The 26,539-nt window shown below is 38.6% G+C and overlaps 1 protein-coding gene across 2 annotated transcripts in view; it reads right to left on the bottom strand.

The window, feature by feature from the left end:
- The window catches only part of GDA (guanine deaminase), a 134,156-nt gene that overhangs the window by 59,638 nt on the left and 47,979 nt on the right, over window positions 1–26,539 (bottom strand). For both annotated transcript variants that reach the window (XM_067744165.1, XM_067744166.1), the window contains exons 2-5: window positions 22,584–22,672; window positions 15,068–15,239; window positions 2,889–2,976; window positions 1,024–1,129 (exon numbers count right to left, since the gene is read on the bottom strand). In XM_067744165.1, the coding sequence (XP_067600266.1) occupies window positions 1,024–1,129; window positions 2,889–2,976; window positions 15,068–15,239; window positions 22,584–22,672 (455 nt within the window). The remainder of the gene's footprint in view (window positions 1–1,023; window positions 1,130–2,888; window positions 2,977–15,067; window positions 15,240–22,583; window positions 22,673–26,539) is intronic.

The raw sequence follows: 26,539 nt of genomic DNA on the forward strand, positions 1-26,539 counted from the left end.
ATCACAATAGCATCATTTATTTTCAAAGGCTGAGTCCTACTGGGCATGGATGTTGGAGTAAAGCAGAAGGACTAGGCCAGACATGGTTGTGAAATGGGTAGTGACGGGGATGGTGATCTTACCAATTATATCTGCAGGGATGGTGGTATCCATAGGGCCTATGAAATGACTGTTTCTGCCCTGGCTGGAAATATTTATGAGCTATAGCTTCCTGCTTTCTGGTAATCCTTTGTTTAAGAATAAAATGTGAATCAGAGTTCACTATTCCCACAAACACAGATTCATAGAAAAGTTGAGCATATGGCCAAATGCTAAAGGGAAAGTGTGTGCTTCCTTCTCTTTCTGGGAACATAGCAGCACCTAAGCCACCCTTTACAGAGGACACACTTAAGGTGAAGGAGGCCTGGGAATGGAGAAAAGCTGGACTTCTCAAACTTGCATCAGGATATGTTTGGTCTTAGGCAAGATTTAAAGCTAAAGAATTTTCTTCTATATCTCTTGGATGTTGAGTGTCATACAACACAATTCCTTGTCAAGTCCTCAAGGCACAATGGAAAAGCCGTTAAAGAAATACAGAAAAAGTACCTATGGTATCACTAGCATATCCCCATGTAAAATAAAAAGAACATAACAAAAGCACATGATCTCAAGCAACAGGATGACCCACAACCAAAAGTAATTTAATGAGCAGGCCACAGACACTTAAGTGCAAGTTTAATCTACAGGAGAAGCCCCAATCTACAACGAATGACAGGGAGTGGGTAAATCATTTACTTTTTAAAAAATCCTTCATTTTATAAAGGGATTTGCCCTAGGACTCCTATAACAAGTTCCCAGAGGCTTTAAAATATGATTTGATATACAAAAATAGTACTGACATGCAACATTTTCCTTAGGATCAGATCAATTTCATGAAGTTAGGCAAACCCAGGCAGTGATATATGTGCACATTCTGCCTGGGTTAAAGAGGTTTCTTTTTCCCATCTCCAACTCCATCCGTAAGACAAATCAAGACAAACATACCTCTCTGTTTCCTTGATTGATTCCTCAGTGGTTTCCTTGTATTCTGGAACAGTGTCATTCAAATCCATGCAGACTTTGCCCACAAATGCCCGCTGCCCGAATTTATCTGTGAGACACACACAAAAAGAATCTAAAGTCATGTTTCTTTCCCAAACTGTACCTTTCCTAAGCCTCTTTAAAACATCTTAAATTAAAATCGTTATAAAAACATAAGTGAGAACGTAAAAGATCATCACACCATTTAAGAACAGTAACAACAAGACCTCGATCAATTCTGTAAGTAGTAAAGGTTCTCCCATTAGCACCTTACTCCTCTGATTACTCCCAGAATGAAGGATATTATTTGCTTAAGGTCTAAACCCAGATGTGCCCAGTGTCCTCCTCTATGTGCAGGGTTATGAGGACTATACCCAATAATGTATGTAAGGTGGCTGGCACATGGGCTTAGAAAAGATACTGTCGCTATTCTTAAGTGTAGCAGTGCCAATATCATTATCTGTGGGGGATTTTACTTACTCCTACCAGCAGTTCTCAGCACTGAAGAACCTCATGCTTATCAAAGGTGCTAGAGGAATTCTATTTCAGCTAGAAAGTTGATGCTACATGAGGCAATGTTCATTTTTTCAACAATGTCTCCACCGCTGTCTTGAGTCTTTCAGAAGTCTTTCTATCTCTCTCTTTCCCCTGTAATTCACTGTAATGCCTGGCCATTAGATTACTCTTCCTTAAAACACCACCTTCATCACATACCTCATCTCGCTGAAAACTTTTTTTGAGTCTGATGCATATTTGAATCTCTCCAGAGACTGAACCATCCCCTCTGCCCAACCTCTCCCATCCCACCATGCCATGAATCCTTCCCTTTAGTTCAGCTACTCTGTTCCCTGCCTCCTGTATATCCACTATGAACGTTCCTGTCCCCATACCCATACCCCCATGTCATCTTTCCTGTCTGAAAGGCATTTTCCTCTCTCCTCATTTTATCTTCCCTTCAAAGGCCAATTTAAAGATCCCTTCAATGAAATCTTCCCAGGTGATCCAACCCTGGGTTCATTCTGTCTCCTCCAAAATTTGCAATATTTACTTTCAGTGTCACCCTTGAGGTCTTTGGTATAAACTACCTTGGCCAGCAAGCAGTAGTGTCAGCACATCAGTCAACAGTGTTTACTGAGCACCTGCTATGTGCTAGGCACTGTACTGGGTACAAGTTTTGGAATCATCAGTGTAAATCCAGTCTTATCTCTGCTTACTAGCTGTGTGACTTGGGCATGTTACATAACCTCTCTGAGCATCAGTTTATCCATCTGTAACACAAGGACCTGAATAACTGCTCCAGAAGGCTGTTTGCAACTGAGCTGAACTAGTCCACGTAGAGTTCTTTGCACAATACCAGGCATCTAGTAAAAGCACTACAGCCATTACTAAAGTCATTAATCAATGTATGTACCTATTAATCAGTTAATCCTGTCTGGTTCCTCACGGGCAGAGACTATTTTCCGTTTTACTGTGTTCCCTGCATCTAGCATAGTGCCCTGAGTCTAGCCAACAGCTAAGATCTATCTGCTGATAGATAAACTGTTGCTATTGCTAGAATTAGTAAACCTGCTCCAAAAAGCCCTAAATTAATACACAAAATTCAGACCCATTTACATCATTCTGCAGCCAAAAACTAAAGGTAAATAAATTACTTAAACAACAGAAAAAGTTCAAGGGCCACAGTGATACACAAATACCTAATTATTTGCAAGAAATGCAGTGCTTAAATTCTAGCAATTAAAAGGCAGGACTGCTCACAAGTATAAGTCACTGCTGGCATGGTCTGGACATACTTCATGTGCCCGTAAATCATCCTTTCATCTCCTCACCTGTAATTTCCGCAAGGAGCAGCGATGAGTCAGTGTGAATTGTTGCAAAGTAACAAGCTGTGGTGGTTCCATTCTTTAGTGTTCTCCTCTAAAAATAAATCACAAAAACCATGAATCGCCTGTGCCCAGAAGAGTCACATGGTATATACAGATGAAAATGGAATTTTAGTTTTCAATTTTAAGATGCTTTTATTTAAAGGCATGCCATCTCAATATGAAATGTAGTTAAGGCAAATGGTAAAAGTATTTATATTTTAAAAGTGTTAGCTAGAGGAGAAGTTGATGCTTTCGATTTCCTAGATTCACACAGTTCTGTGTTGCAGAATTTATAAAATGTGATACTAATTAATTCCTTATTTTTTTAGGACTGTTTAAGAATATGCAAACTTTATTGCATCTGGGAGTGAATAAATGAGATTTTTCTAGTGATTACAGGATACAGTTATTCAGCCAGATTTTTAGTTCATCCTAGCAGATTGATAAATGTATCCATCTCTCTTCCTCAGCAAATCTCTACTAAAATACCAGTAAAGGAGTATAACATTTATTAAACCATAAGCAGAGAGGAGACATGAGCAGCGGAAATATTTCAGCATCTTCTCGGAAGAAAAAACAAGTATAAGAACCTGGAGGCAACTTGGAAAGAGAAAGGAGCATGTGGCTGTTAACAGGGAATTGGCTGAAAGTCTGTATACAGATAATTAAACCTTGGCAGGACTCCTTTCCCTGCTGAAATCAGCCAACCACCCCTAACCTGCTCCTTGCAGAAGAGATTTACCCTTTGTAGAAATTGGATAGTATTTAGAGGGTACAAGCGCAAAAGGACAAGGTGAGGCATAGGCTGAAAAGAAGAGGTTTAAGTGGACATCTGGCTGACCTCTGGGACCCTTGGTCATCTTCCCCAAAATGCCACATGTACTGTTTCCACCAGTCCTGGCAGGACTGAAGGACTTCTTCCTAGAGAAGATGAATGGCTCTAGAAGTAAAATGTCCTCACGACTTTTGGGACCCACAATTTAAAGGGCTGTTTACTACCTTCACTGTTCATCATATAATGAAGTTTACCAGTCAACAAATGCTACCCCACCCAGATCTTCCAATCAGCATCTTGGAGCATCACACTTAAATATGAATGTGCATTTAAGGTTCAACGGACACTGCAGGAGGGCTTCCCTGGTGGCGCAGTGGTTGAGAGTCTGCCTGCCGATGCAGGGGACACGGGTTCGTGCCCCGGTCCAGAAAAATCCCACATGCCGCGGAGTGGCTAGGCCTGTGAGCCATGGCCACTGAGCCTGCGCGTCCGGAGCCTGTGCTCTGCAACGGGAGGGGCCACAACAGTGAGAGGCCCACGTATCGCAAAAGAAAAATAAAAGAGCTCTCCAAAAGTAAAAATGTTAACAATGAAATATGGGAGTCAACAGAAGGTTAAATTAGAAGAGAATTTCTCAGAGAAGAAATATGAAAGTCAAGGATGAAAAGATAAAAAAATTATGCTCAATCTAAGAGATCTAACATTTAGAATAAAAGTTCTAAAAAAAAAAACTTTTTTTTTAAAGGAAATGAAGGGGGTGAAATTGTCTGAGAAATAATATTAGTCTCTCCAAACTGAAAATCCTCATAGAATGCTCAGTTCAGTGCATGAAAAACAGAAGCCAAGTAAGGCATATAATTGTGAGATATTAAGTCTACAAGTAAAGTGAAGATTCTGAAAGGTTCCAGAGAAAGAAAACCAGTCATAGACAAATGGCAGGAAACACCAGTGATGCTGAAAACAGAACAATGGCTTTAAAATTCTGGAGGAAGGTTTTTTTTAATTTTTAAAAAATTTATTTTATTGAAGTATAGTTGATTTAAGGAGGGAAGTTATTTTAAAGTAGAATTTTATACCCTTGTAAATTATCAGTCAAGTGTGAAAATAGAATAGAGATATATGATTAGATACACAAAATCTTGAATGTTTTTCTCCTTTAAGAGCTTAGAAAGCTCGTAGAAGATGTGTTTTTAAAAAATGTGAGAGTAATGCAAAGTAAAAGAACTTCTTAGGTCCAGAAAATGGGAATTAAACACAGAGGAGAACCAAAGGGAATGCCCAGATTATAGCAGTGCCAGAGACAATCCCGACCAGAGTGAAACAAAGGAACAGAAGGCAGTGGGAAGAGTTTGAGAAAGAAATCAGAACTGATATTGCCTGACTTGTCTCAGCACTTGGAAAAGTACTGATTGACCTGAGCAGGGTCTGTCTTAAGCAGAAGCTTTTCCTTCTTCTTCTTTTTTAAAATTTTAAGACATTTTTTAAGAGCAGTTTTAGGTTCACAGCAAAATTGAGAGGAAGGTACAGAGATTTCCCATATGCCCCCAGCCCCCACACATAGCAGAAGCTTTTTAAAGTGCAGAGGAAAAATGGCACTGGAGTTCTTGCTTCTTGCATATTATGACCTGCGTGACCTTGAGAAAGTTGCTTTACATTCTCAACATCAGTTTCCTCATTTGTGAAATAAGAGGACTCTTGACTAGAATGGGGTTGGATTAGAAACGTAAACGTCTGCAGGAGGAAAATAATTTGGACTTAAAGTAATAGGGAAGAACATGCCGTATCCTAGCAGCCTCTACTCAGCTTCAGCCAACTGTTAAAAGAACAACAACAAAAAAGAGAGACCAGTGATGTCAGTTAGTAATGAAGGGCAAGAGAATTAGGAAAACTGGATTTTAATGTCAATCTTTTCAAAGTTTAAGGCACATGAAAAAAAATATTTCTGGCTGCAAGTAAAGGATGTTTATATAGCCTGTCACCTATAGAAAAGGATGCGCTAGCTTGCTACCATAATCACACACCCAAGAGAAAAGTTAACACCATGACAGAGGCATCGAATTCAATCTCCAGCAACCAGAAAAGTGCTTGGATCTTCGTGTGTGCCTAGTAAATATTGTTGAATGAACACATGAGGAATCAGACTTACTAAAGCAACAAGAGGCAAAAAAATGATCTAAAATAAGCATTGTTACGTGCATAGACTAGGACATTGTATCCTTGACAGAGGAACAGGCTACTGTAACAGTGAGAGTGAATTTAATAACTTGCCAGTTTGGGCCACTAGCATTCTCTGAGAATGTAGCGCAAAAGTATACACAGAAGTTTCACTATTTTTCTAAGAAGAGTTGCGAAAGAAAGAACAGATTGGAGGGAAGAATATACTAAGAGCAAGGGAAATGGGCTGGGGGGGTGGCAGAGAAAATAAATGAGCATGCATGCACAAGAAAGAGAGAGAAGGAAATTCATTTCCCAGAACAGAAGTAATACTATATTAAAGAAAATGGACTGAAAAAAACAAAAACAAAAACATATCTATAAGTGAAATTTCAGAACCTCAAGAATGAAGAAAATCCTGAAGGCCAGCAAATTAGCTAGAAGGGAATGACAATCAGATTGACATCAGCACACTGTATGCTGGTGGGAAAATCATTTTAAAGAAAATTCTCTCTGTAGCTGAAGTGCATCATTCAAGAGTCAGAAGAAAGTAACACCATTTTTGGTAGTTCAAGGATTTGGATTGTTTTTCACCCACCTTATTGGAAAAGATTATCATCGTCTAAGAAAATACATCCAAAACAAAGACAGAGGATCCAAATTTAAAACATTTTAGACATCCACCAGAGGGCAGACAGCAGAAGCAAGAAGAACTACAATCCTGCAGCCTGGGGAAAAAAAACCACATCCACAGAAAGACAGACAGGATGAAAAGGCAGAGGGCTATGTACCAGGTGAAGAAACAAGATACAACCCCAGACAAACAACTAAATGAAGTGGAGATAGGCAACCTTCCAGAAAAGAATTCAGAATAATGATAGTGAAGATGATCCAGGACCTCGGAAAAAGAATGGAGGCAAAGATCGAGAAGATGCAAGAAATGTTTAACAAAGACCTAGAAGAATTAAAGAACAAACAAACAGAGATGAACAATACAGTAACTGAAATGAAAACTACAGTAGAAGGAATCAATAGCAGAATAACTGAGGCAGAAGAATGGATACGTGACCTGGAAGACAGAATGGTGGAATTCACTGCTGCAGAACAGAATAAAGAAAAAAGAATGAAAAGAAATGAAGACAGCCTAAGACACCACTGGGAAAACATTAAACACAACACCATTCGTATTATAGCGGTCCCAGAAGGAGAAGACAGAGAGAAAGGACCCGAGAAAATATCTGAAGAGATTATAGTCGAAAACTTCCCTAACATGGGAAAGAAAATAGCCACCCAAGTCCAGGACGTGCAGAGAGTCCCACACAGGATACACCCAAGGAGAAACACGCCGAGACACATATAATCAAATTGGCAAAAATTAAAGACAAAGAAAAATTATTGAAAGCAGCAAGGGAAAAACGACAAATAACATATAAGGGAACTCCCATAACATTAACAGCTGACTTCTCACCACAAACTCTACAAGCCAGAAGGGAGTGGCATGATAAAGTGATGAAAGGGAAGAACCTACAACCAAGATTACTCTACGCAGCAAGGATCTCATTCAGATTCGAAGGAGAAATCAAAAGCTTTACAGACAAGCAAAAGCTAAGAGAATTCAGCACCACCAAACCAGCTCTACAACAAATGCTAAAGGAACTTCTCTAAGTGGGAAACACAAGAGAAAAAAATGACCTACAAAAACAAACCCAAAACAATTAAGAAAATGGTCATAGGACCATACATATCAATAATTACCTTAAACGTGAATGGATTAAATGCTCCAACTAAAAGACACAGGCTTGCTGAATGGATACAAAAACAAGATCCATATATATGCTTTCTACAAGAGACCCACTTTAGACCTAGACACACATACAGACTGAAAGTGAGGGGATGGAAAAAGATATTCCATGCAAATGGAAATCAAAGCTGGAGTAGCAATACTCATATCAGATAAAATAGACTTTAAAATAAAAGTGTTACAAGAGACAAGGAAGGACACTACATAATGATCAAGGGATCAATCCAAGAAGATATAACAATTATAAATATTTATGTACCCAACATAGGAGCACCTCAATATATAAGGCAACTGCTAACAGCCATAAAAGGGGAAATTGACAGTAAAACAATAATAGTGGGGGACTTTAACACCTCACTTACCCCAATGCACAGATCATCCAAAATGAAAATAAATAAGGAAACAGAAGCTTTAAACGACACAATAGACCAAATAGATTAAATTGATATTTATAGGACATTCCATCCAAAAACAGCAGATTACACTTTCTTCTCAAATGAGCATGGAACATTCTCCAGGATAGATCACATCTTGGGTCACAAATCAAGCCTCAGTAAATTTAAGAAAATTGAAATCACATCAAGCATCTTTTCTGACCACAACGCTATGAGATTAGAAATGAATTACGAGGAAAAAACCATAAAAAACACAAACACATGGAGGCTAAACAATACATTACTAAACAATGAAGAGATCACTGAAGATATCAAAGAGGAAATCAAAAAATACCTAGAGACAAATGACAATGAAAACACGACGATCCAAAACCTATGCGATGCAGCAAAAGCAGTTCTAAGAGGGAAGATTATAGCTATACAAGCCTACCTCAAGAAACAAGAAAAATTTCAAATAAACAATGTAACCTTACACCTGAAGGAACTAGAGAAAGGAGAACCAGCAAAACCCAAAGTTAGCAGAAGGAAAGAAATCATAAAGATCAGAGCAGAAATAAATGAAATAGAAACAAAGAAAACAATAGCAAAGATCAATAAAACTAAAAGAGCAAAAGAGGGAGAGGATTCAAATCAATAAAATTAGAAATGAAAAAGGAGAAGTTACAAAAGACACTGCAGAAATGCAAAGCATCCTAAGAGACTACTACAAGCAACTCTATGCCAATAAAATGGACAACCTGGAAGAAATGGACAAATTCTTAGAAAGGTATAACCTTCCAAGACTGAACCAGGAAGAAATATAAAATATGAACAGACTGATCACAAGCACTGAAATTGAAACTGTGATTAAAAATCTTCCAACAAACAAAAGCCCAGGACCAGATGACTTCACAGGCGAATTCTATCAAACATTTAGAGAAGAGCTAAGACCTATCCTTCTCAAACTCTTCCAAAATATAGCAGAGGGAGGAACACTCCCAAACTCATTCTACGAGGCCACCATCACCCTGATACCGAAACCATACAAGGATGCCACAAAGAAAGAAAACTACAGGCCAATATCACTGATGAACATAGGTGCAAAAATCCTCAACAAAATACTAGCAAACAGAATCCAAGAGCACATTAAAAGGATCATACACCATGATCAAGTGAGGTTTATTCCAGGAATGCAAGGATTCTTCAATATATACAAATCAATCAATGTGATACACAATATTAACAAATTGAAGGAGAAAAACCATATGGTCATCTCAATAGATGCAGAGAAAGCTTTCGAAAAAATTCAGTACCCATTTATGACAAAAATCCTCAAGAAAGTAGGCATAGAGGGAACTTTCCTCAACATAATAAAGACCATATATGACAAACCCACAGCCAACATCGTCCTCAATGGTGAAAAACTGAAAGCATTTCCACTAAGGTCAGGAACAAGACAAGGTTTCCCACTCTCACCACTTTTATTCAACAAAGTTTTGGAAGTTTTAGGCACAGCAATCAGAGAAGAAAAGGAAATAAAAGGAATCCAAATCGGAAAAGAAGAAGTAAAGCTGTCACTGTTTGCAGATGACATGATACTATACATAGAGAATCCTAAAGATGCTACCAGACAACTACTAGAGCTAATCAATGAATCCGGTAAAGTAGCAGGAAACAATGCACAGAAATCTCTCGCATTCCTATACACTAATGATGAAAAATCTCAAAGTGAAATTAAGAAAACACTCCCATTTACCATTGCAACAAAAAGAATAAAATATCTAGGAATAAACGTACCTAAGGAGACAAAAGACCTGTATGCAGAAAATTATAAGACACTGTTGAAAGAAATAAAAGATGATACAAATAGATGGAGAGATATACTATGTTCTTGGATTGGAAGAATCAACATTGTGAAAATGACTCTACTACCTGAAGCAATCTACAGGTTGAATGCAATCCCTATCAAACTACCACTGGCATTTTTCACAGAACTAGAACAAAAAATTTCACAATTTGTATGGAGACACAAAACCCCGACTAGCCAAAGCAATTTTGAGAATGAAAAACGGAGGTGGAGGAATCAGGCTCCCTGACTTCAGACTATACTACAAAGCTACAGTAATCAAGACAGTATGGTACTGGCACAAAAACAGAAATATAGATCAATGGAACAGGATAGAAAGCCCAGAGATAAACGCATGCACATATGGTCACCTTATCTTTGATAAAGGAGGCAGGAATGTACAGTGGAGAAAGGACAGCCTCTTCAATAAGTAGTGCTGGGAAAACTGGACAGGTACATGTAAAAGTATGAGATTAGCACACTCCCTAACATCATACACAGAAATAAGCTCAAAATGGATTAAAGACCTAAATGTAAGGCCAGAAACTATCAAACTCTTAGAGGAAAACATAGGCAGAACACTCTATGACATAAACCACAGCAAGATCCTTTTTGACCCACCTCCTAGAGAAATGGAAATAAAAGCAAAAATAAACAAATGGGACCTAATGAAACTTAAAAGCTTTTGCACAGCAAAGGAAACCATAAACAAGACCAAAAGACAACCCTCAGAATGGAAGAAAATATTTGCAAACAAAGCAACTGACAAAAGATTAATCTCTAAAATTTATTAGCAGCTCATGCAGCTCAATAACAAAAACAAAGAACCCAATCCAAAAATGGGCAGAAGACATAAATAGACATTTCTCCAAAGAAGATATACAGACTTCCAACAAACACATGAAAGAATGCTCAACATCATTAATCATTAGAGAAATGCAAATCAAAACTACAATGAGATATCATCTTACACTAGTCAGAATGACCATCATCAAAAAATCTGCAAACAATAAATGCTGGAGAGGGTGTGGAGAAAAGGGAAACTTCTTTTACTGCTGGTGGGAATGTTAATTGGTACAGCCACTATGGAGAACAGTATGGAGGTTCCTTAAAAAACTACAAATAGAACTACCATATGACCCAGCAATCCCACTACTGGGCATATACCCTGAGAAAACCATAATTCACATAGAGTCATGTACCAAAATGTTTACTGCAGCCCTATTTACAATAGCCAGGATATGGAAACAACCTAAGTGTCCATCATCGGATGAATGGATAAAGAAGATGTGGCACATATATACAATGGAATATTACTCAGCCATAAAAAGAAACGAAATTGAGTTATTTGTAGTGAGGTGGATGGACCTAGAGTCTGTCATACAGAGTGAAGTAAGTCAGAAAGAGAAAAACAAATACTGTATGCTAACACATATATATGGAATCTAAGACAAAAAAAAATGTCATGAAGAACCTAGGAGTAAGACAGGAATAAAGACACAGACCTACTAGAGAATGGACTTGAGGATATGGGGAGGGGGAAGGGTAAGCTGTGACAAAGTGAGAGAGTGGCATGGACATATATACACTACCAAACGTAAAGCAGATAGCTAGTGGGAAGCAGCCGCATAGCACAGGGAGATCAGCTCGGTGCTTTGTGACCACCTAGAGGGGTGGGATAGGGAGGGTTGGAGGGAGGGAGATGCAAGAGGGAAGAGATATGGGAACATATGTATATGTCTAACTGATTCACTTTGTTATAAAGCAGAAACTAACACACCATTTTAAAGCAATTATACTCCAATAAAGCTGTGAAAAAAAAAAGAACCTGCTGTATAAAAAAAATAACTTAAAAAAAAACATTTTAAATTAAATGTATGTAGATGGCAAAGAAAAAAAACCAGGAACTAAAATCTCACGTGATGTAACACAGGACATGGTGAGGGGGCTGCATCTTTAAGGGAAGACTATTTAAGTTTTTTGTCTTATTATGTGGGAGACTATAGAGGAAAACAATACAAGACTTGTGTAACACTTTTAACAACCTAATCTAACAGATATTTTAAAAAGTCATATTGACAGAGAAAACACAGTCTTTTTTAAAATGTGTAGAATCATAAAAATTGACCTTTTATTGGGTCATAAAATAACAGTGAACTAATTCCCAAGAAAAATAACCACACACGTTACATTTACTAAGCAAAATAAAATGAAACTCAAAATTAAAACAGAAGTATAATCTGACATTTTCTAAATTCTCAACACTTTAAACACCTTTCTAAAATGGGCTTGAAGAATAGATGAAAATGGAAAATTTCAGCTAATTAGCAACAATGACAATGGAAGTACTACCCATTCACCAACAGCAAGTTCTTCCTCTGAGTCAGGGGGGAAAACGCTTCTCATACAGAAAAGCTTCTAGATGAGAAACTGCAGTTTCAAATTGGACTGGAACAAACTAGAAAGACTAGAAAGTTCAAGAATCGGCCCAAATTACATTTAAGGGACAGGACAGGGAGAGCCCATAGAGGAGGGGAAAAAAAGGAAGGAAGAGAGGGAAGGAGGGAGAGAAGAAAGAACCCCCAAAGCTACTCCTGTTGGTTCCCACTGCATTCAGCCACATGTGTGTGACTTATGTAGTTAAAAAAGTAAGGAAGGAATTTGGTTGAAAAATCTTACTAGGTAAGCCGTCTAAAATGCAGCTACTTTTCTTCTTCGCATGTTACATGTTTGGGTTTCTGGGCATCTGTTCCACCCTAGTTTCTCATAAGCTTTTGAGAGGGCTTTTCCATTAATGATGACTTTCCAATTTATACAGAAATCTGTCAGGAATAACATCAAAATACTGGCTGTGCTTCCCAACCTTTCCCCTGCTTTCAATTCTTGATAAGAATTGTCAATTCTTGAGACCAAGACTTTTGAGCTCAAAATAGATTGCCAACTACTACTGAGCTTCAACGCCAGTATCAACAGGCCCCTTAACAGGTTATACAATTTCCATGAGCTAAAACAGGGGAAAAGAGTGGCCTGACTCCTTGTCTTTTCACCTGTACTTTAATGACTTGACACCTCTTTGGAATTAGTTGAATTTATCTGCTGAATTTGACAACCCCATAGAGTAAGCATATTCATTCTATTATCCAGGAGAATATTTGCAACCAGTTTGTCTTGGCATATTTACCAAGAATCTCACTCTCCAGTCCCTTGACTATAATCTATATAATATACAGATTCCTGAACTTTCGAGTCTTTTTGGTTCATTCCAGTCCAAAGTCCAATTTGAAACTTCAATCTCTCACTTGCAATGTTTAAAGGGAGATATTCCAGGACTAACTGACTGACTGGGATTTTTTTCTTAACAATCTTAGGAGATGTTTGCTAATATATACTTGAAATTACTTTCAGATTAAATTATCATTGTCAAAATCTGTGGTGCAAAACTCTGGGGTCTGGATTGCCCATTTCTTGAAGAATAGATCCAGGACTGTTTTCTGAGGCAGAAAATAAAAAACAAAACAAAAAATGTCTTGGTTCATGGGTACTGCCTTAGCACCCCCTTTGCATTGCCACAGGCAGTCTTCAGCCTTAGGGACAGGTTCTAGTTAACAAATCTCAACTTTCTTAAACAAATGTCAATTATACTCTCAGCTCATCCAACTCTTAAAGTCTATGGGCCTGCTCATAATCAGAAACAGAGGATGTGTACACCGAAAATACTTGTAGAGAATAACACCTATGTCACCTATTTTGTACTCACTGACATGAAATACTTTGAATTCCCTCTCTGGGTCAGTTGAAGCCAAATGTGTGACAAATCCTAACAAGTGCATGGACCCCCATGGTACACATTTACCTCTTGGCTTTATTTTATTTTTTCCTCCTCCTTTTTTTCCCTTTGCTGTGATTTCATGACTCATTTTCTTCTCTTGTATACAATGCAATTTTAAGATATCTCTAACGCTTTTCAGAACAATGCAAGGTATAAATAAATTTTGAGAATAAAAAGATTTGATGTGGTTAACACAATTCATTAACACAATGCACCAGCAACTTCCAACACAGCCTTAGTCCTCAGTTTTTCTGGTGCCACGTGGATCCGTGCTAAATATGTAAAGTCCACAATTACACTGAATTTATAACTAAGCAAGGCAAGTATATAAATGATAGCACTTGCTTTTACTCTTTAAGGCTTGGATGATGCAAGATCTGGGAAACTGGCAGGGTGGCTAGGTCACTGTATAAGGCTTATAATATTATCACCCTCACACCATTACTTTAAGAGAAAAACCATCAATGGGTCCAATAAAAATGCAGGAATGTTCAGACTAAGTATGCTAGATGACAAGAGTTAGTGGTCAGATAGGATATTGGCAGCTTTAATTCTCAGCTGCAGAAGTTATTTCTGGCTGCTGGGTGGACTGGGCATAGGGTTGGAGTAGAATAAAGGGAACTGATTTTCCTGATAGAGTGGAAGGAAGGACATTTCAGGGCCTTTAGTTGGCACACACCACAGCCACTGTTCTCTGACTGAACTAGCTCCATAGTTCTCTCTACTGGGTTAATGCTCATCACATTCCCACACGCCCTGCAACAGGGGACCATCCTATTTTCCTTCCTTTCGAAGCTACCAAAATAATGTGATACCCTTCTCACTGTAACTTGAAAGTTTAATTTTAGATTTCCTTGGGTATTCTGTAAAGCAAATACATATGTCAGGCACCATTTTAAGAGCTTAACAAATATTAACTTGCTTAATTATCATAACAATCCTAAGAAGTAGGTACTATCATTATCTCTGTTTTTTTTACAAATGGGGAAAATGAGTCACAGAACTTTCCAAAGGTTACACAGCTATTCCATATGGTACCTAGAACGGCACTGTGGATTGGCAAGAGTAAAGGAACACACATATGCATTAAACCCAAATTTAGTAAAGTAAAACGAGAAGTAAGTGAGAGTAATGAGAACCCAGGGGATGTGAGGATTTAGATTCAAGCTGTCTCTTTGCTAGTGGCTAGCTATGTAGGTGAAGTGGTCACAAACTCACTGAGCTGTGAAAGAACTGAATAGGTCTGTACAGTCTAGTATAGCCTTAACGGCCTATTTTTAATAACGTAAATCTGCCCCCAAGAAATGGATGTTTCTATAGATGACTGAACACAATGCACCAATACTCATAAGCAGGATACTTACAACAACTCTGGTATATACTTCTTCAGCAAAGTCGATGCTCTGGAATTTGTGTTCTGTAGGAAATGTGTACTTGGTCAGCCACTCCAAAAGTGGGAAGTCTACGTTACTCCCGGCAAAAGAGTACTGAGGGGCATGGATGTGTGTATCAACCAGCCCAGGCATGAAGAACTCACTGGAAATTAAGATAGGGAGAAAAGAATTTAATAACATCTTTAGTCATTTTCCATATCTTTAAATCACATTTTCTCTATACAGTGATTTAATTGTTTACTCCACCCAGGTTTAGAGCCCATGCAATCAGATGAAAGTAAATTATTCTATTATTTAGAGATCAGAAAATAAAAATGAAACTCTACTAGGAGAGATAACAGTCCTAAATTGGAATGTCTTGGTGTAAAGTTTACCAGAGATCATGAAAGGAGGGAAAAGCACAGCACTGAGCAGAAGCAAAGCAGTCGTTGCACAAGAAATGTGTGAAGCTACAGTTTAATCGTATGACTTTGTTTCACAATTGGGGGTTGTAGGACAGAGGGCAAAGATGAGAGAGGACGTCAAACTTCTAGAGCCACGATGAGGAATTACACACAAGCCACTACGGATGACTGATGATGAGAAACAGAATGGCCACAATTTTAGTCCCAATGGACATCTTGACCTTGGCTGACTGCAAGAAATCTAGTCCTGTCCCATGTGATGGAGCGTCTGAGTTCTGAAACAGAAGCAACAAGAGCAAACTGAGGCTGGTTAGGGAAGGGCAATCTGAGAAGATGAGAGTGTCAGTGGGTGAGTGGTATAAACAGTTAAGTGAAGAGAGAGATGTAATGCTATGACAACCATTCTCCAGATGTTTCTGATCACTCCACTGTTCCACCCATCAATTTTCCTATTTCTATTAACTCTTATAACAGCAAGTCCTAGAACGATGTTTTCTAGAGTTTTCAGCGGCACTGCCCACAGAACTGAGGCAGCCCAATGCTAATAGATACTTAAAGCTTTTCTAAAGAAATCATCTGGCTCACTGGTGTCTATTAAGTGTCTAATTGCATCCAAGCAGATATTTGTTAAAATACAGTATGCACCACCACCACCACCATCACTGCAAGGAAATATTAGTTACATTTTTATATACATAAGGAACTGGAACTCAGAATTGGACATAATAAAGAATCCCATATAGTACCAATTCAAATGTATACCACTTAAATGGAAGACAAATAAAGCCACGGGTATCTATAAATGCTTTTTTTAAAAAGAGAACTAGAGGGATTCCCTGGTGGCGCAGCGGTTGAGAGTTCGCCTGCCGATGCAGGGGATACGGGTTCGTGCCCCGGTCTGGGAAGATCCCACATGCCGCGGAGCGGCTGGGCCCGTGAGCCATGGCCGCTGAGCCTGCGCGTCCGGAGCCTGTGCTCCGCAACGGAGAGGCCACAACAGTGAGAGGCCCGCGTACAGCAAAAAATAAATAAATTAAAATAAAATTAAAATGAGAATTAGGAATGGTGGTGATGATGCTAATGATGATGGTGACAGCAGGCAATGTTTACTGAAGTCGGACACGTACTGGGCACTGGGCATGGCATTCTACGTACATCATCTTATTTGTGGAAGGCAGTTTATTATAAGGTTTGAGTATACACATTCTTGACCGATACTGCCTGATTTTGAATTTATGCCCCACCATAAACCAGCAGTGGGATATTCTTTAACTGCTCTGTGACTCAGTTTCCCCTTACATAAAATGGAGATAGTAGTTTCACCGTAGGGCTGTTGTGAGGATTGAGTTAATATTTGCAAAAACAGTGCCTAGATAATGGAAAGCACCAAAAAAATTAGTTGTGATGATGATGTAATGCTCACAACAAACTTAAGAAGTAGTATTGTAATCCCCATCTTCACAAGAGTAAATTCAAGCTCAGGAAATTTAAATAGCTTGAAAAAAGTAATCATTCAGCTTCAGGTCTAGAGCCTAGACTCAAACCCAGGCAGTAGCCTCAGTATTCTTGGTCACTACCCTCTGAATTTTTCATTCACTCTGGAAATGAAAAGCAGTGACAACCTACAAGTACTTCAAGAAGGCTGCAGTAAGTGGGCCTACAGCGTGGGGGCATGCGAGAGGGAGAAGGAAATACAGATTCCTCTTCGGTGTCAGTCACTGACCTCTCCAGAACACTTCAGTCCTTGGGGCTTTTACTGTCCCCACCATCATAACATGGAATGGCAGTGTGACTTCTTCATGTAGTTGAATTGTTCAATCAAATAATATTTCCCAAGTATCTACTATGTTTAAGAAACTCTGCTACACCTTGAGTCCAAAGAAAAATAAGACACCTTCTTGTCCTCAAAGAGATTATAATCTAGTTGAGGACATCAGGGGCGAGAGAGGACGTCTGTGTGTGTGTGTGTGTGTGTGTGTAAGAGAGAGAGACAAACACAGAGAGACAGAAGGAGCAATTTCACTCCTAGTCATTTACCCAAGTGAAATAAAACATATGTTTACAAAAAGGATCATATAAGACTTTATGGGGGATTTATTCATACTAGCCTCAAATTTACAATAGCCAGGACATGGAAACAACCTAAATGTCCAATGACAGATGAATGGATAAGGAAGATGTGGGACCTGTATACAATGGAATATTACTCAGCCATGCAAAGGAATGAAATTGGGTCATTTGTAGAGATGTGGATGGACCTAGAGTCTGTCATACAGAGTGAAGTAAGTCAGAAAGAGAAAAAAAAATATTGTATACTAATGCATATATGTGGAATCCAGAAAAATGGTACAGATGAACCCACTTCCAGGGCAGGAATAGAGACGTAAATGTAGAGAATGGACATGTGGACATGGGGGGAAGGGGAGGGTGGGACGAATTGGGAAATTAGGATTGAGATTGGGAGATTAGGGAGATTAGGTACACTACCGTGTGTAAAATAGATAGCTGGTGGGAACCTGCTGTAAAGCACAGGAAGCTCAGCTCGGTGCTCTGTGATGACCTAGACGGGTGGGATGGTGGGTGGGGTGGGAGGGAGGCCCAAGAGGGAGAGGACAGATGTACACATACAGCCGATTCACTTCATTGTACAGCAGAAGCTAACACAACATTGTAAAGCAATTATACTCCAATAACAAAAGGGTGGGGAGGAACAATCCAAATACCACAGGAACATAGATAAACAAACTGTGGTCTGTTGATACAATGAAACACTGTTTGCAATGAAAAAGACTGAACTACTAGTGTACATAACAATAAGAGTGAATCTCAAAAACATTATTTTGAATGGAAGAATCCAGACACAGAAGAGTACATATTTTGGTTTTGGTTTTGGTTTTGGTTTTTGCAGTACACGGGCCTCTCACTGTTGTGGCCTCTCCCGTTGCGGAGAACAGGCTCCGGATGCGCAGGCTTAGCGGCCATGGCTCACGGGCCCAACTGCTCCGCGGCATGTGGGATCTTCCCGGACCGGGGCACGAACCCGTGTCCCCTGCATCGGCAGGCGGACTCTCAACCACTGCGTCACCAGGGAAGCCCAGAAGAGTACATATTGAGTTATTACATTTATGTGATGTTCAAAAACAGGCAAAATTAATCTAAGTGATAGAAATCAAACAGTAGCTGCTGATAAGGGGCTGGACAGTGACTGGAAGCAACACGGGGAACTTTCTAGGATGAAGGAATGTTTTATATCTTGATTGGTATGTTTGAAAAATATATATTTGCCAAAATTTATCAAATTATATAAGATCTATGCACTTTACTATATAAAAAATGTTTCCTAAAAAACAACTACAAAAAAGTTTTTTTAAGAAAGGGTCTTGAATACTCAATTTAGTGAATTAACATGTATTTGTTATTCTGTAGCCAAGAGGGAGGGGATCATGAGAATATTTGATCCTTTGTTTTTTATCTTCTTTGGCAGAACTGTGACATATTGAACCCCAGGTTTAGGAAGTTGAATCTGGTGGTGGCAGGCACGTGTGGGGACACTCTTTCAATCTCTCAAGCATGAGAGCATTTCTGAATAAAGGAAAAGGATAAATATGAGAGAAAGAACTTGATTTTTATTAGCTCTAGTTAGCAGAGGAAAAAGTCAGAGTAAGTTTCTGAGCGTGTGATGCTGAATACATGACATCAGGTACAGAGAATTTAAAAGGAAAGTCCATTTTGAGGGAGGGACAATGTCATACTAAGCCTACAGTCAAAGTATGACCTGCAAGTCTCCAAAAAGCAATTGAACACATGCGATGAGAGGTCACAGAGTTAAAGATGGCTTTCAGATTCGACAGTCTCCCCTGATTAGGTAACCCTAGAAGTTGGTGGTGCCGGAGATTTCTGTGGAAGAAAGAATGAAACTAAACCTTGAGCAGTAGCCTCCACTTAAAGAGTAGGATTGAGGAAGAGAAGATCGTGCTCAATCTAGACAGAATCATTGTCAGGGAGACAGACACCTATGATAGAGAGGTGTTGAGGACAGCAATTTAGGGAAGGAGTGCAGGACAGTGACCAGTGTTAAAAACTGCAAGAGTCCAGACCCTGCAAGCTCTCATTTCCATACAATGACACCTGATTTCACATGGATGCAGTCCTTTATTATCTAAGTACTTACCCAGTCCTAGTATGTTTTAGTTACTGTCCTAGGTGCTGAGGAGAGAGCCATGAACAGGAAAGACAGGTGTAGAGAAAGTACTGGGCAAAAACTATTCGGTAGTGAAAGTTAGAATGGTAATGTAGGGGAAGAGTGAAAGTCACCTTTTGTTTTCCTGAGCATATTCTGAAGGTACCAGAGATGAAAGAACTAAAGGAGATAACACAGGATACAAAGTCTTCAGAGGCGACAGGGAGCAAGGATTTACTGTATCAGAAGTTTAACTTTCATCCAGAAAGCCTAGTAATCCTTTTTAGGAAACAGGAAGTATTATGAAATGCTTATTAATAGAAACATTCACATAATCAAAGTTATATTCCAGGATTATTACAGATAGCAGTACATGCAGGAGCGTGTGGACTGTCAGAGCTGCACGTGAGATTAGCGCTCACTGAGCCCAGCTACTCATTCTACGGAAAGAACAAAGGAAGCTTAAGGATGATTAGTGGCCCAGCCAGGCTTAGAACTCCACTCAAGATATCACTTGCAGCTAAATGGTTGCCATCAAAAGTCAAACTGCAGGCAAAGCAGGGGGTCTTGAAGGCTGAAGCAGGAGAAGGTGAGAAAGCTCTCCTTTCTCCTGCTTTTCCACTTTGCTCTTTTCACTTTACTTAATCACTATCCTAACTTCCTCAGAAAATCTCAACTTTCCCCAGATAAAAACCATCAACTTCACATCCCAAACTTGCAGTGCTGCCTAGGCTGTACCAGAACCTGAGGAGAAAGAACAATATGTGCCCCTTGTCAGAACATCCACCTGTCTTTTAACCAAGTGGAAAATGCTAGAAAAAGCCCTACAATCAAAACACATGAACTTCTATATAATAGCTTAAGTTACTCAGTCTGCTTGCACACTATTGGCAACACTCATCAACATGCACTGCTGGGGGTGCGATGGTCCCAAGGGCCTGGGAATCCTGGGCTGTTTGAAAGCCACTCTTTCATTGCACAAAAATGCAGGGGTGTGAAACAAACAACAACATCTTGTCCTTATTAATAATTTTGGTATTTTGTTTGGTATTTTGTGGGTTTTTTGCATTAATTTTGATTTTTAAAAATACTGCATTAAACTGCATTAAAGTATTATTTATCTTGATTAGTAAGTTTTTTGCCCTCCCCAAAATCCTTAAATTCTGTGCTCAAGGTGAATGCCTCACTTGCCTCACTCTAATCCTGGCCCTGTCAACCTCTCTCAGGTCCATGGTCATAGTCTGATCCACTCCTATCAAAGCACGGCTCAGAGTGCTCCAGCAGTAATTTTCATTTAAAAAAAAATCCACACGGTGCTGAGATACCTGTAGGTACACTGACTCTATTAAACAGACTGTCAGAGACATCATGTATTTTAATCCTGACTTGAAGAAATTCAATGGTACCTGTCTTATAGGTTTGATATAAAAATCACTTTGCATTTTAAATATAATTTGTCTTCAAAGATTTTAGTCTTCCACCAAAGTTCACAATTTTTCTTACCTTCTCACTTTTCTGTGTGTAGTGCTTACAGGTCTCCTGGCATATACATTTGTCAGATGGATTTAACTCCAAAAGCAACCTCATAAAGCGGGACAAAAGGATATGAAGACCCACAGATGTGTTCACCTCACTGCCCATCCTCCAGCCACTCCACCATCCTCCCAGCCTCTCCCAACCTCCATCTCATCCACTCCCAAGCCACCTTCTAATCTTTCACGACAAAGCAATGCAAGAAGGTGACTTATAAATGTCAGTTATTCCTCAACATATATTCTCAAGAAAATCTAGCAGAGGAAACAGATGGCAACAGCAGAGGTGCCTAAAATGACCTCCATGTCCATTGGACTCATCTGCATGCCCACTGGCCACATGCTTCTAAGCCAACAGGGAGGCAGCACAGAGAGGGAAGGAGGAGGAGACGTGAGTATAAGTGCAACAAAACTTTAGGGTCAGTCACCCCATCTCTCTGGACTGTGGCCAGCTCCTCTGCCTCAAAGCCTAAGGGGGAACCCAATTCACAGTCCTCCTGCAGTGGACAAGGTGTCTACCACAATCTAGGACAATCCTTTGCCAACAGCCCAGGAGACGAGCTCAAAGAGGGGAAGTGGCTTGCTTTCCATCTAACAGCTGCAGAGCTGTAGGGTGAGGATTCGTGGCAGGTGTTCTAATTCCTAATTCAGTGTTCTCACTACATTACTCTAAAGCCACTTCCCAAGTTATAAAAGTGTTTGTAGAATGTAAGCGATTTTGGTTGACTTTGGAACTTTCATTGACTTTGGAAACATACTTGGCCTGAAACCAGACAAAATCTTTGAGTTTAAAAAAAGTATTCCCATTTCTATAAGACAAATCACCCAGGCTATGAAGAGAGTAGACCAATCAACAGGAAACACATTTGGCACAAATATTAACCACTAAAGTAGCTGGAACATAAAATCGTAGCTCAAATGCACTTTTGGAGCTAGGTCTTCCCTAAGCACACTGTCAGAGTTATTCCTCCCCAAACTCCCCTCCACAGCCCTAGTTTATCTCTATCATGCTCCCTCGTTACTTCCTTTATAGAAGGAAGTAACTTACGTATCTGTGCACTTGTTTATTCTCCCTGTCCCCCATGGGCCGTAAACCCAGTGAGGACCAAGGCTCTGTAGATCATTTTCACCTCCAGATCCTATTCTTACACATGATAAGCTCAACAAATATTTGCTGAAGAAGTAAATGAATGATGGCAGCCTCTAGTTTTCAAAGTTTCTGTCTTTCAGCTCCATGTTCTCTATTTACCTTCTCTTTCCCACCTCATCCTTTAAAAAAAAAAGCCTCTCTGTCTCTCAAGACAGGTTCTTATCATCTGAGACTAGTTAACAGCATCAAGTAAAAGGGAAAAATGTTGGCTCTGACTTACTGGTGGCTCAGTTCTCTTATTTCACATGGCTTGAAGCACCATTCTTTGGCCAGCTTTTCTTGTTGGGACGCTTCTTCCAAAAACACTATCTTTAAAAAAAAAGAAAGAAAAGAATCACAAATTAATGAACCATAGTCATTTGTTGTTATTAAATATCTAAATCTTAAAAGAGACTATACCATAGCTAAATTAATTTTAAAAGGTATTTGACAGCAAATGGGATAGAGTTCAGAGGTAAAAAGACAGGGATTTGCCTTTGCTTGCCCAAAGAAGTAAACTGTATGAAGTTTCTCCTTTTCTGCCATTCTATAGGTATAAGTAAGACTTCAAAAATTCTAATTTGAAGATACACAGTATTAAAAATGGCTAATTGGTATCTATTTCTCCTCACACCCCAAATGGTTAAAGGAAACAATTGTTTATAGAAAGTGTACCTCACTGCAGATGAATGAAAGATTTTTGTTAGGCTGTTATAGGAAACCCAAGTCCAGAACACAGTAGTAGTATACCATGGGACAATTTATGAACACTGAACATAACTGGATGTAATAATTGCCTGACAATGGAATCTTAGTATGAACTATGTTGATGTTCTGATGCTAGACATCTGCTATAAAGAGGTCTGCTATATTTTTCTAGTATTGTGCATGAGAAAGTAACAGAATGATCTCTCCCATGGAGCGTGTGAGTCCATGGGCAATAGATGAGAAACCCTGGATGGGTTCCAATCCCTCTTGGTCTGGTTTCCCCATCTGCAAACTGAGGGTACCATCAGTACATACTTCACAGAACTACTGTGAAGGCTAAATATGGTAATTTCAATTAAGAAATTAGCACATCCCTGGAACATTTAAATGGTAGATACATTGCATCTATTGTTGATTCTTTTTAAGTACAGCGTGATTGCTTTCTCTGTAAAAGTGGATTGCAAAGCAAGAAAGGACAAAGAAAAATGAAATATATGTGCAGGACATATCCTGTTTCATTTTTAAATGCAATATTGTAAAAATAAATGTTTCATGGAACATGAAATATTGAAAGAAAACTTTTATATAAAATTTATCTAAACAATTAGAAGCAAGGCAGTATACTGCAGGAAAAATAGTTTGTGGAACAGAAAATAAAGTAAAATAAATATTGACTTCTCTATTCATTGATGATATCCTTTTTTAAAAAAACAGTGATTTTTATCAGAAAACAAAAATGTAATTCCTACAAATAAGGAAAAGTAATTGGATGATTCTAAAAATATATTTGAATCAATAAATGTCAAAGCAGATATAAAATTAATTGAAAATCACAAAAAGAATTTTATCAATGTATCAATGTATTTTATCAATGTATCAATGTATCTTTATCAATGTATTTTATCAATGTATCAATTTTATCAATGTATCTTTTATCAATGTATCAATGTATTTTATCAATTTTATCAATGTATCAATGTATCAATGACCATTTACCATTACTGAAAGGAAGGGAGGGAGGGAGGGAGGGAGGAAGAAAGGAAATATTTTAAAGTACTATATTCATACATTTGAAATAAATACTTTTGAGGAAGATATAAATGATCAAAATTTATTCTGGAGAGATAGGAAAACTGAATGAACCAGTAACTCTATAAGAAAATGAGGAGAGGGATAAATTGGGAGATTGGGATTGACAAATACACACTATGATATATAAAATAGATAACTAATAAGGAACTGCTGCATAGCACAGGGAACTCTACTCAATACTCTGTAATGACCTAAATGGAAAAAGAATCTAGAAAAGAGTGGATATATGTATATGTATAACTGATTCAATTTGCTGTACAGTAGAAACTAACACAACATTGTAAATCAACTATACTTCAATAAAAATTAATTAAAAATAAATAAAAGCAGATATGAAAATTTAAAAAAAAAAGAAACTGAGGAAGTTTTACTACCTTTTAGTAAAGCTCATGGTTCAGAACCATGCTGTCTAATAGAAATATAATGCCTGTCACAAATGCAAGCCACATTTATAATTTTAAATTTTCTTAATAGCCACACTAAAAGGATAAAAAGGAATAGTAAAATTAATTTTAATAACATATTTTATTTAACATAGGTGGCCATGACAAAAAATTATGTCAACATAAAATCAATGTAAAAGTTATTAGTTTTACTTTTTCTTAGTCTTTAAAATCCAGGATATATTTTGCATTTAAAGTACATTTCAATCTGGCTGGTAAATTTTCATTAGAAATACGTCATCTATATATTTAGACTTCACATAATCTACAAAACATAGACTCACATAACCAGTTTGTCCCCAAAACACTGAAACACTGAGATGAGTATCAATTTTTAAATGAGAAATTAAATTTAAAATAAAAAAATAAATTTGAAAATTCAGTTCCTCAGTCATATTAGCCGCATTTCAGGTGCTTATTATGCCATATTAGATAGCACACATTCAGAGAATTTTATAGCAAAGTTCTTTCTAGCTTACAAAGAACAGATAATGTCTGTGCTAAGAGTTCCAGAGCACAGAAAACAATGGACACCTCTCTGTTTCTAAAAACTACTAAATCCTCATACCAAAACCTGACAAAATACACAATATACATAAACACAGATATACAGAGAATAAAAATTATAAGCCAATGCCTTTTGTAATGTAGTTATTAAATAAATAATAATAAATACAGGCGCAAAAATAATCCCAATGGCAATAAAAAGCAAAAATACATTAAAATAATAATTCAGCATGTCTGCAGCATGTAAGCCTCAATTATTTCAACCAAGCAAGACACATCTTCAATGAAATTAAAGCTGCTTTGAGTAGCTGGGCAAAGGCCCTACTCCTCAGAGGCCACTGGACTAAATCCACCTGCCCTCTTTTCTGTTTTCTTCAGTCAACATGAAAACTAGAATTCACCTGCTCCTCAAATACACAGCAGGGATCTTGATCTGTAACATTCTCTTCAAAAAGCTCTGTGCTACTTTCTTGTTCCTGACCTGCTCCTACCACTCTCCACTTCACTGTGACTTCTTGTTACCGCCCATCCATCGACAGCAAATTTCCCTGTGTCTTCAATATCTGCTCTGAGTTTCTCCCTCCTCATAACTGGGGCTCTTCCCTGAGGACATGGCCTCCCCAACACTTCTCAAATGACAGGTATTCCTACATCAGGGTCAGGCAATGAGTTTCCATACCCACCATGGCCATTTCTAAACCATTTTTCCTGCAGCTTCTTGTAAACATGCAAAGCTCCCTTAAGACCCAATCCTTTCAGCTTTCAAGGCATGCTTCCTCCTTCTTTGTTGTTCTGCTTTACCAACCTTCTCTCATTGTTCAAATCTGTTGACGCCTGCCCTACACTCTATCTCTCCACTGCAAGCCCTGCCTTCAGTCCTTATCCTATCAACATGGACAACCCTTTTGAGATCATAGCACCTATTTCCACGAACTCATCTTCATGTGATCTGTTTATGAACAAATGAAGTTTATGAACTTTACGTCATGGCCACACCTTGGGCATGTTCACGACCCATAACTGCTCTACCTCTAAGACTACGGAATCACACAACTGACCACCATTTCCTCTTTTTCCTGTTTGCCACTTCAGCTATTCCAAACAATCATCCACCTTAAAGAGCCCTCCCTTTACTTTCTCCTCTCTACTTTCCCCCAGTCCATCTTTCACCACTTTCCTTGGCCAGCCTGGATTCCACTAGCTATTTTTTCATATTTCTTATATCTTTTAGTTAACACACATGTGCTGAATTTTCAACCCTGATGAAACCCAGCCCTGCTTCTCTGGGCTGCACCTGAGGAACCAGGCAGCACTGGGGCAAGCACACCACACAGTAGACAGAATATCCATAGTCATCAAGTTCAAAGGTGCTCCAGCCAATGTCTGTGCCTGGCCCCCTAAGACATTTCTCCAGCCCTGTCTTTACTGTCAATAAAACTGATAGGAG

This window comes from Pseudorca crassidens, chromosome 7 (genome assembly GCF_039906515.1).
Source record: "Pseudorca crassidens isolate mPseCra1 chromosome 7, mPseCra1.hap1, whole genome shotgun sequence".
In the NCBI taxonomy this organism is placed as follows: domain Eukaryota; kingdom Metazoa; phylum Chordata; class Mammalia; order Artiodactyla; family Delphinidae; genus Pseudorca; species Pseudorca crassidens.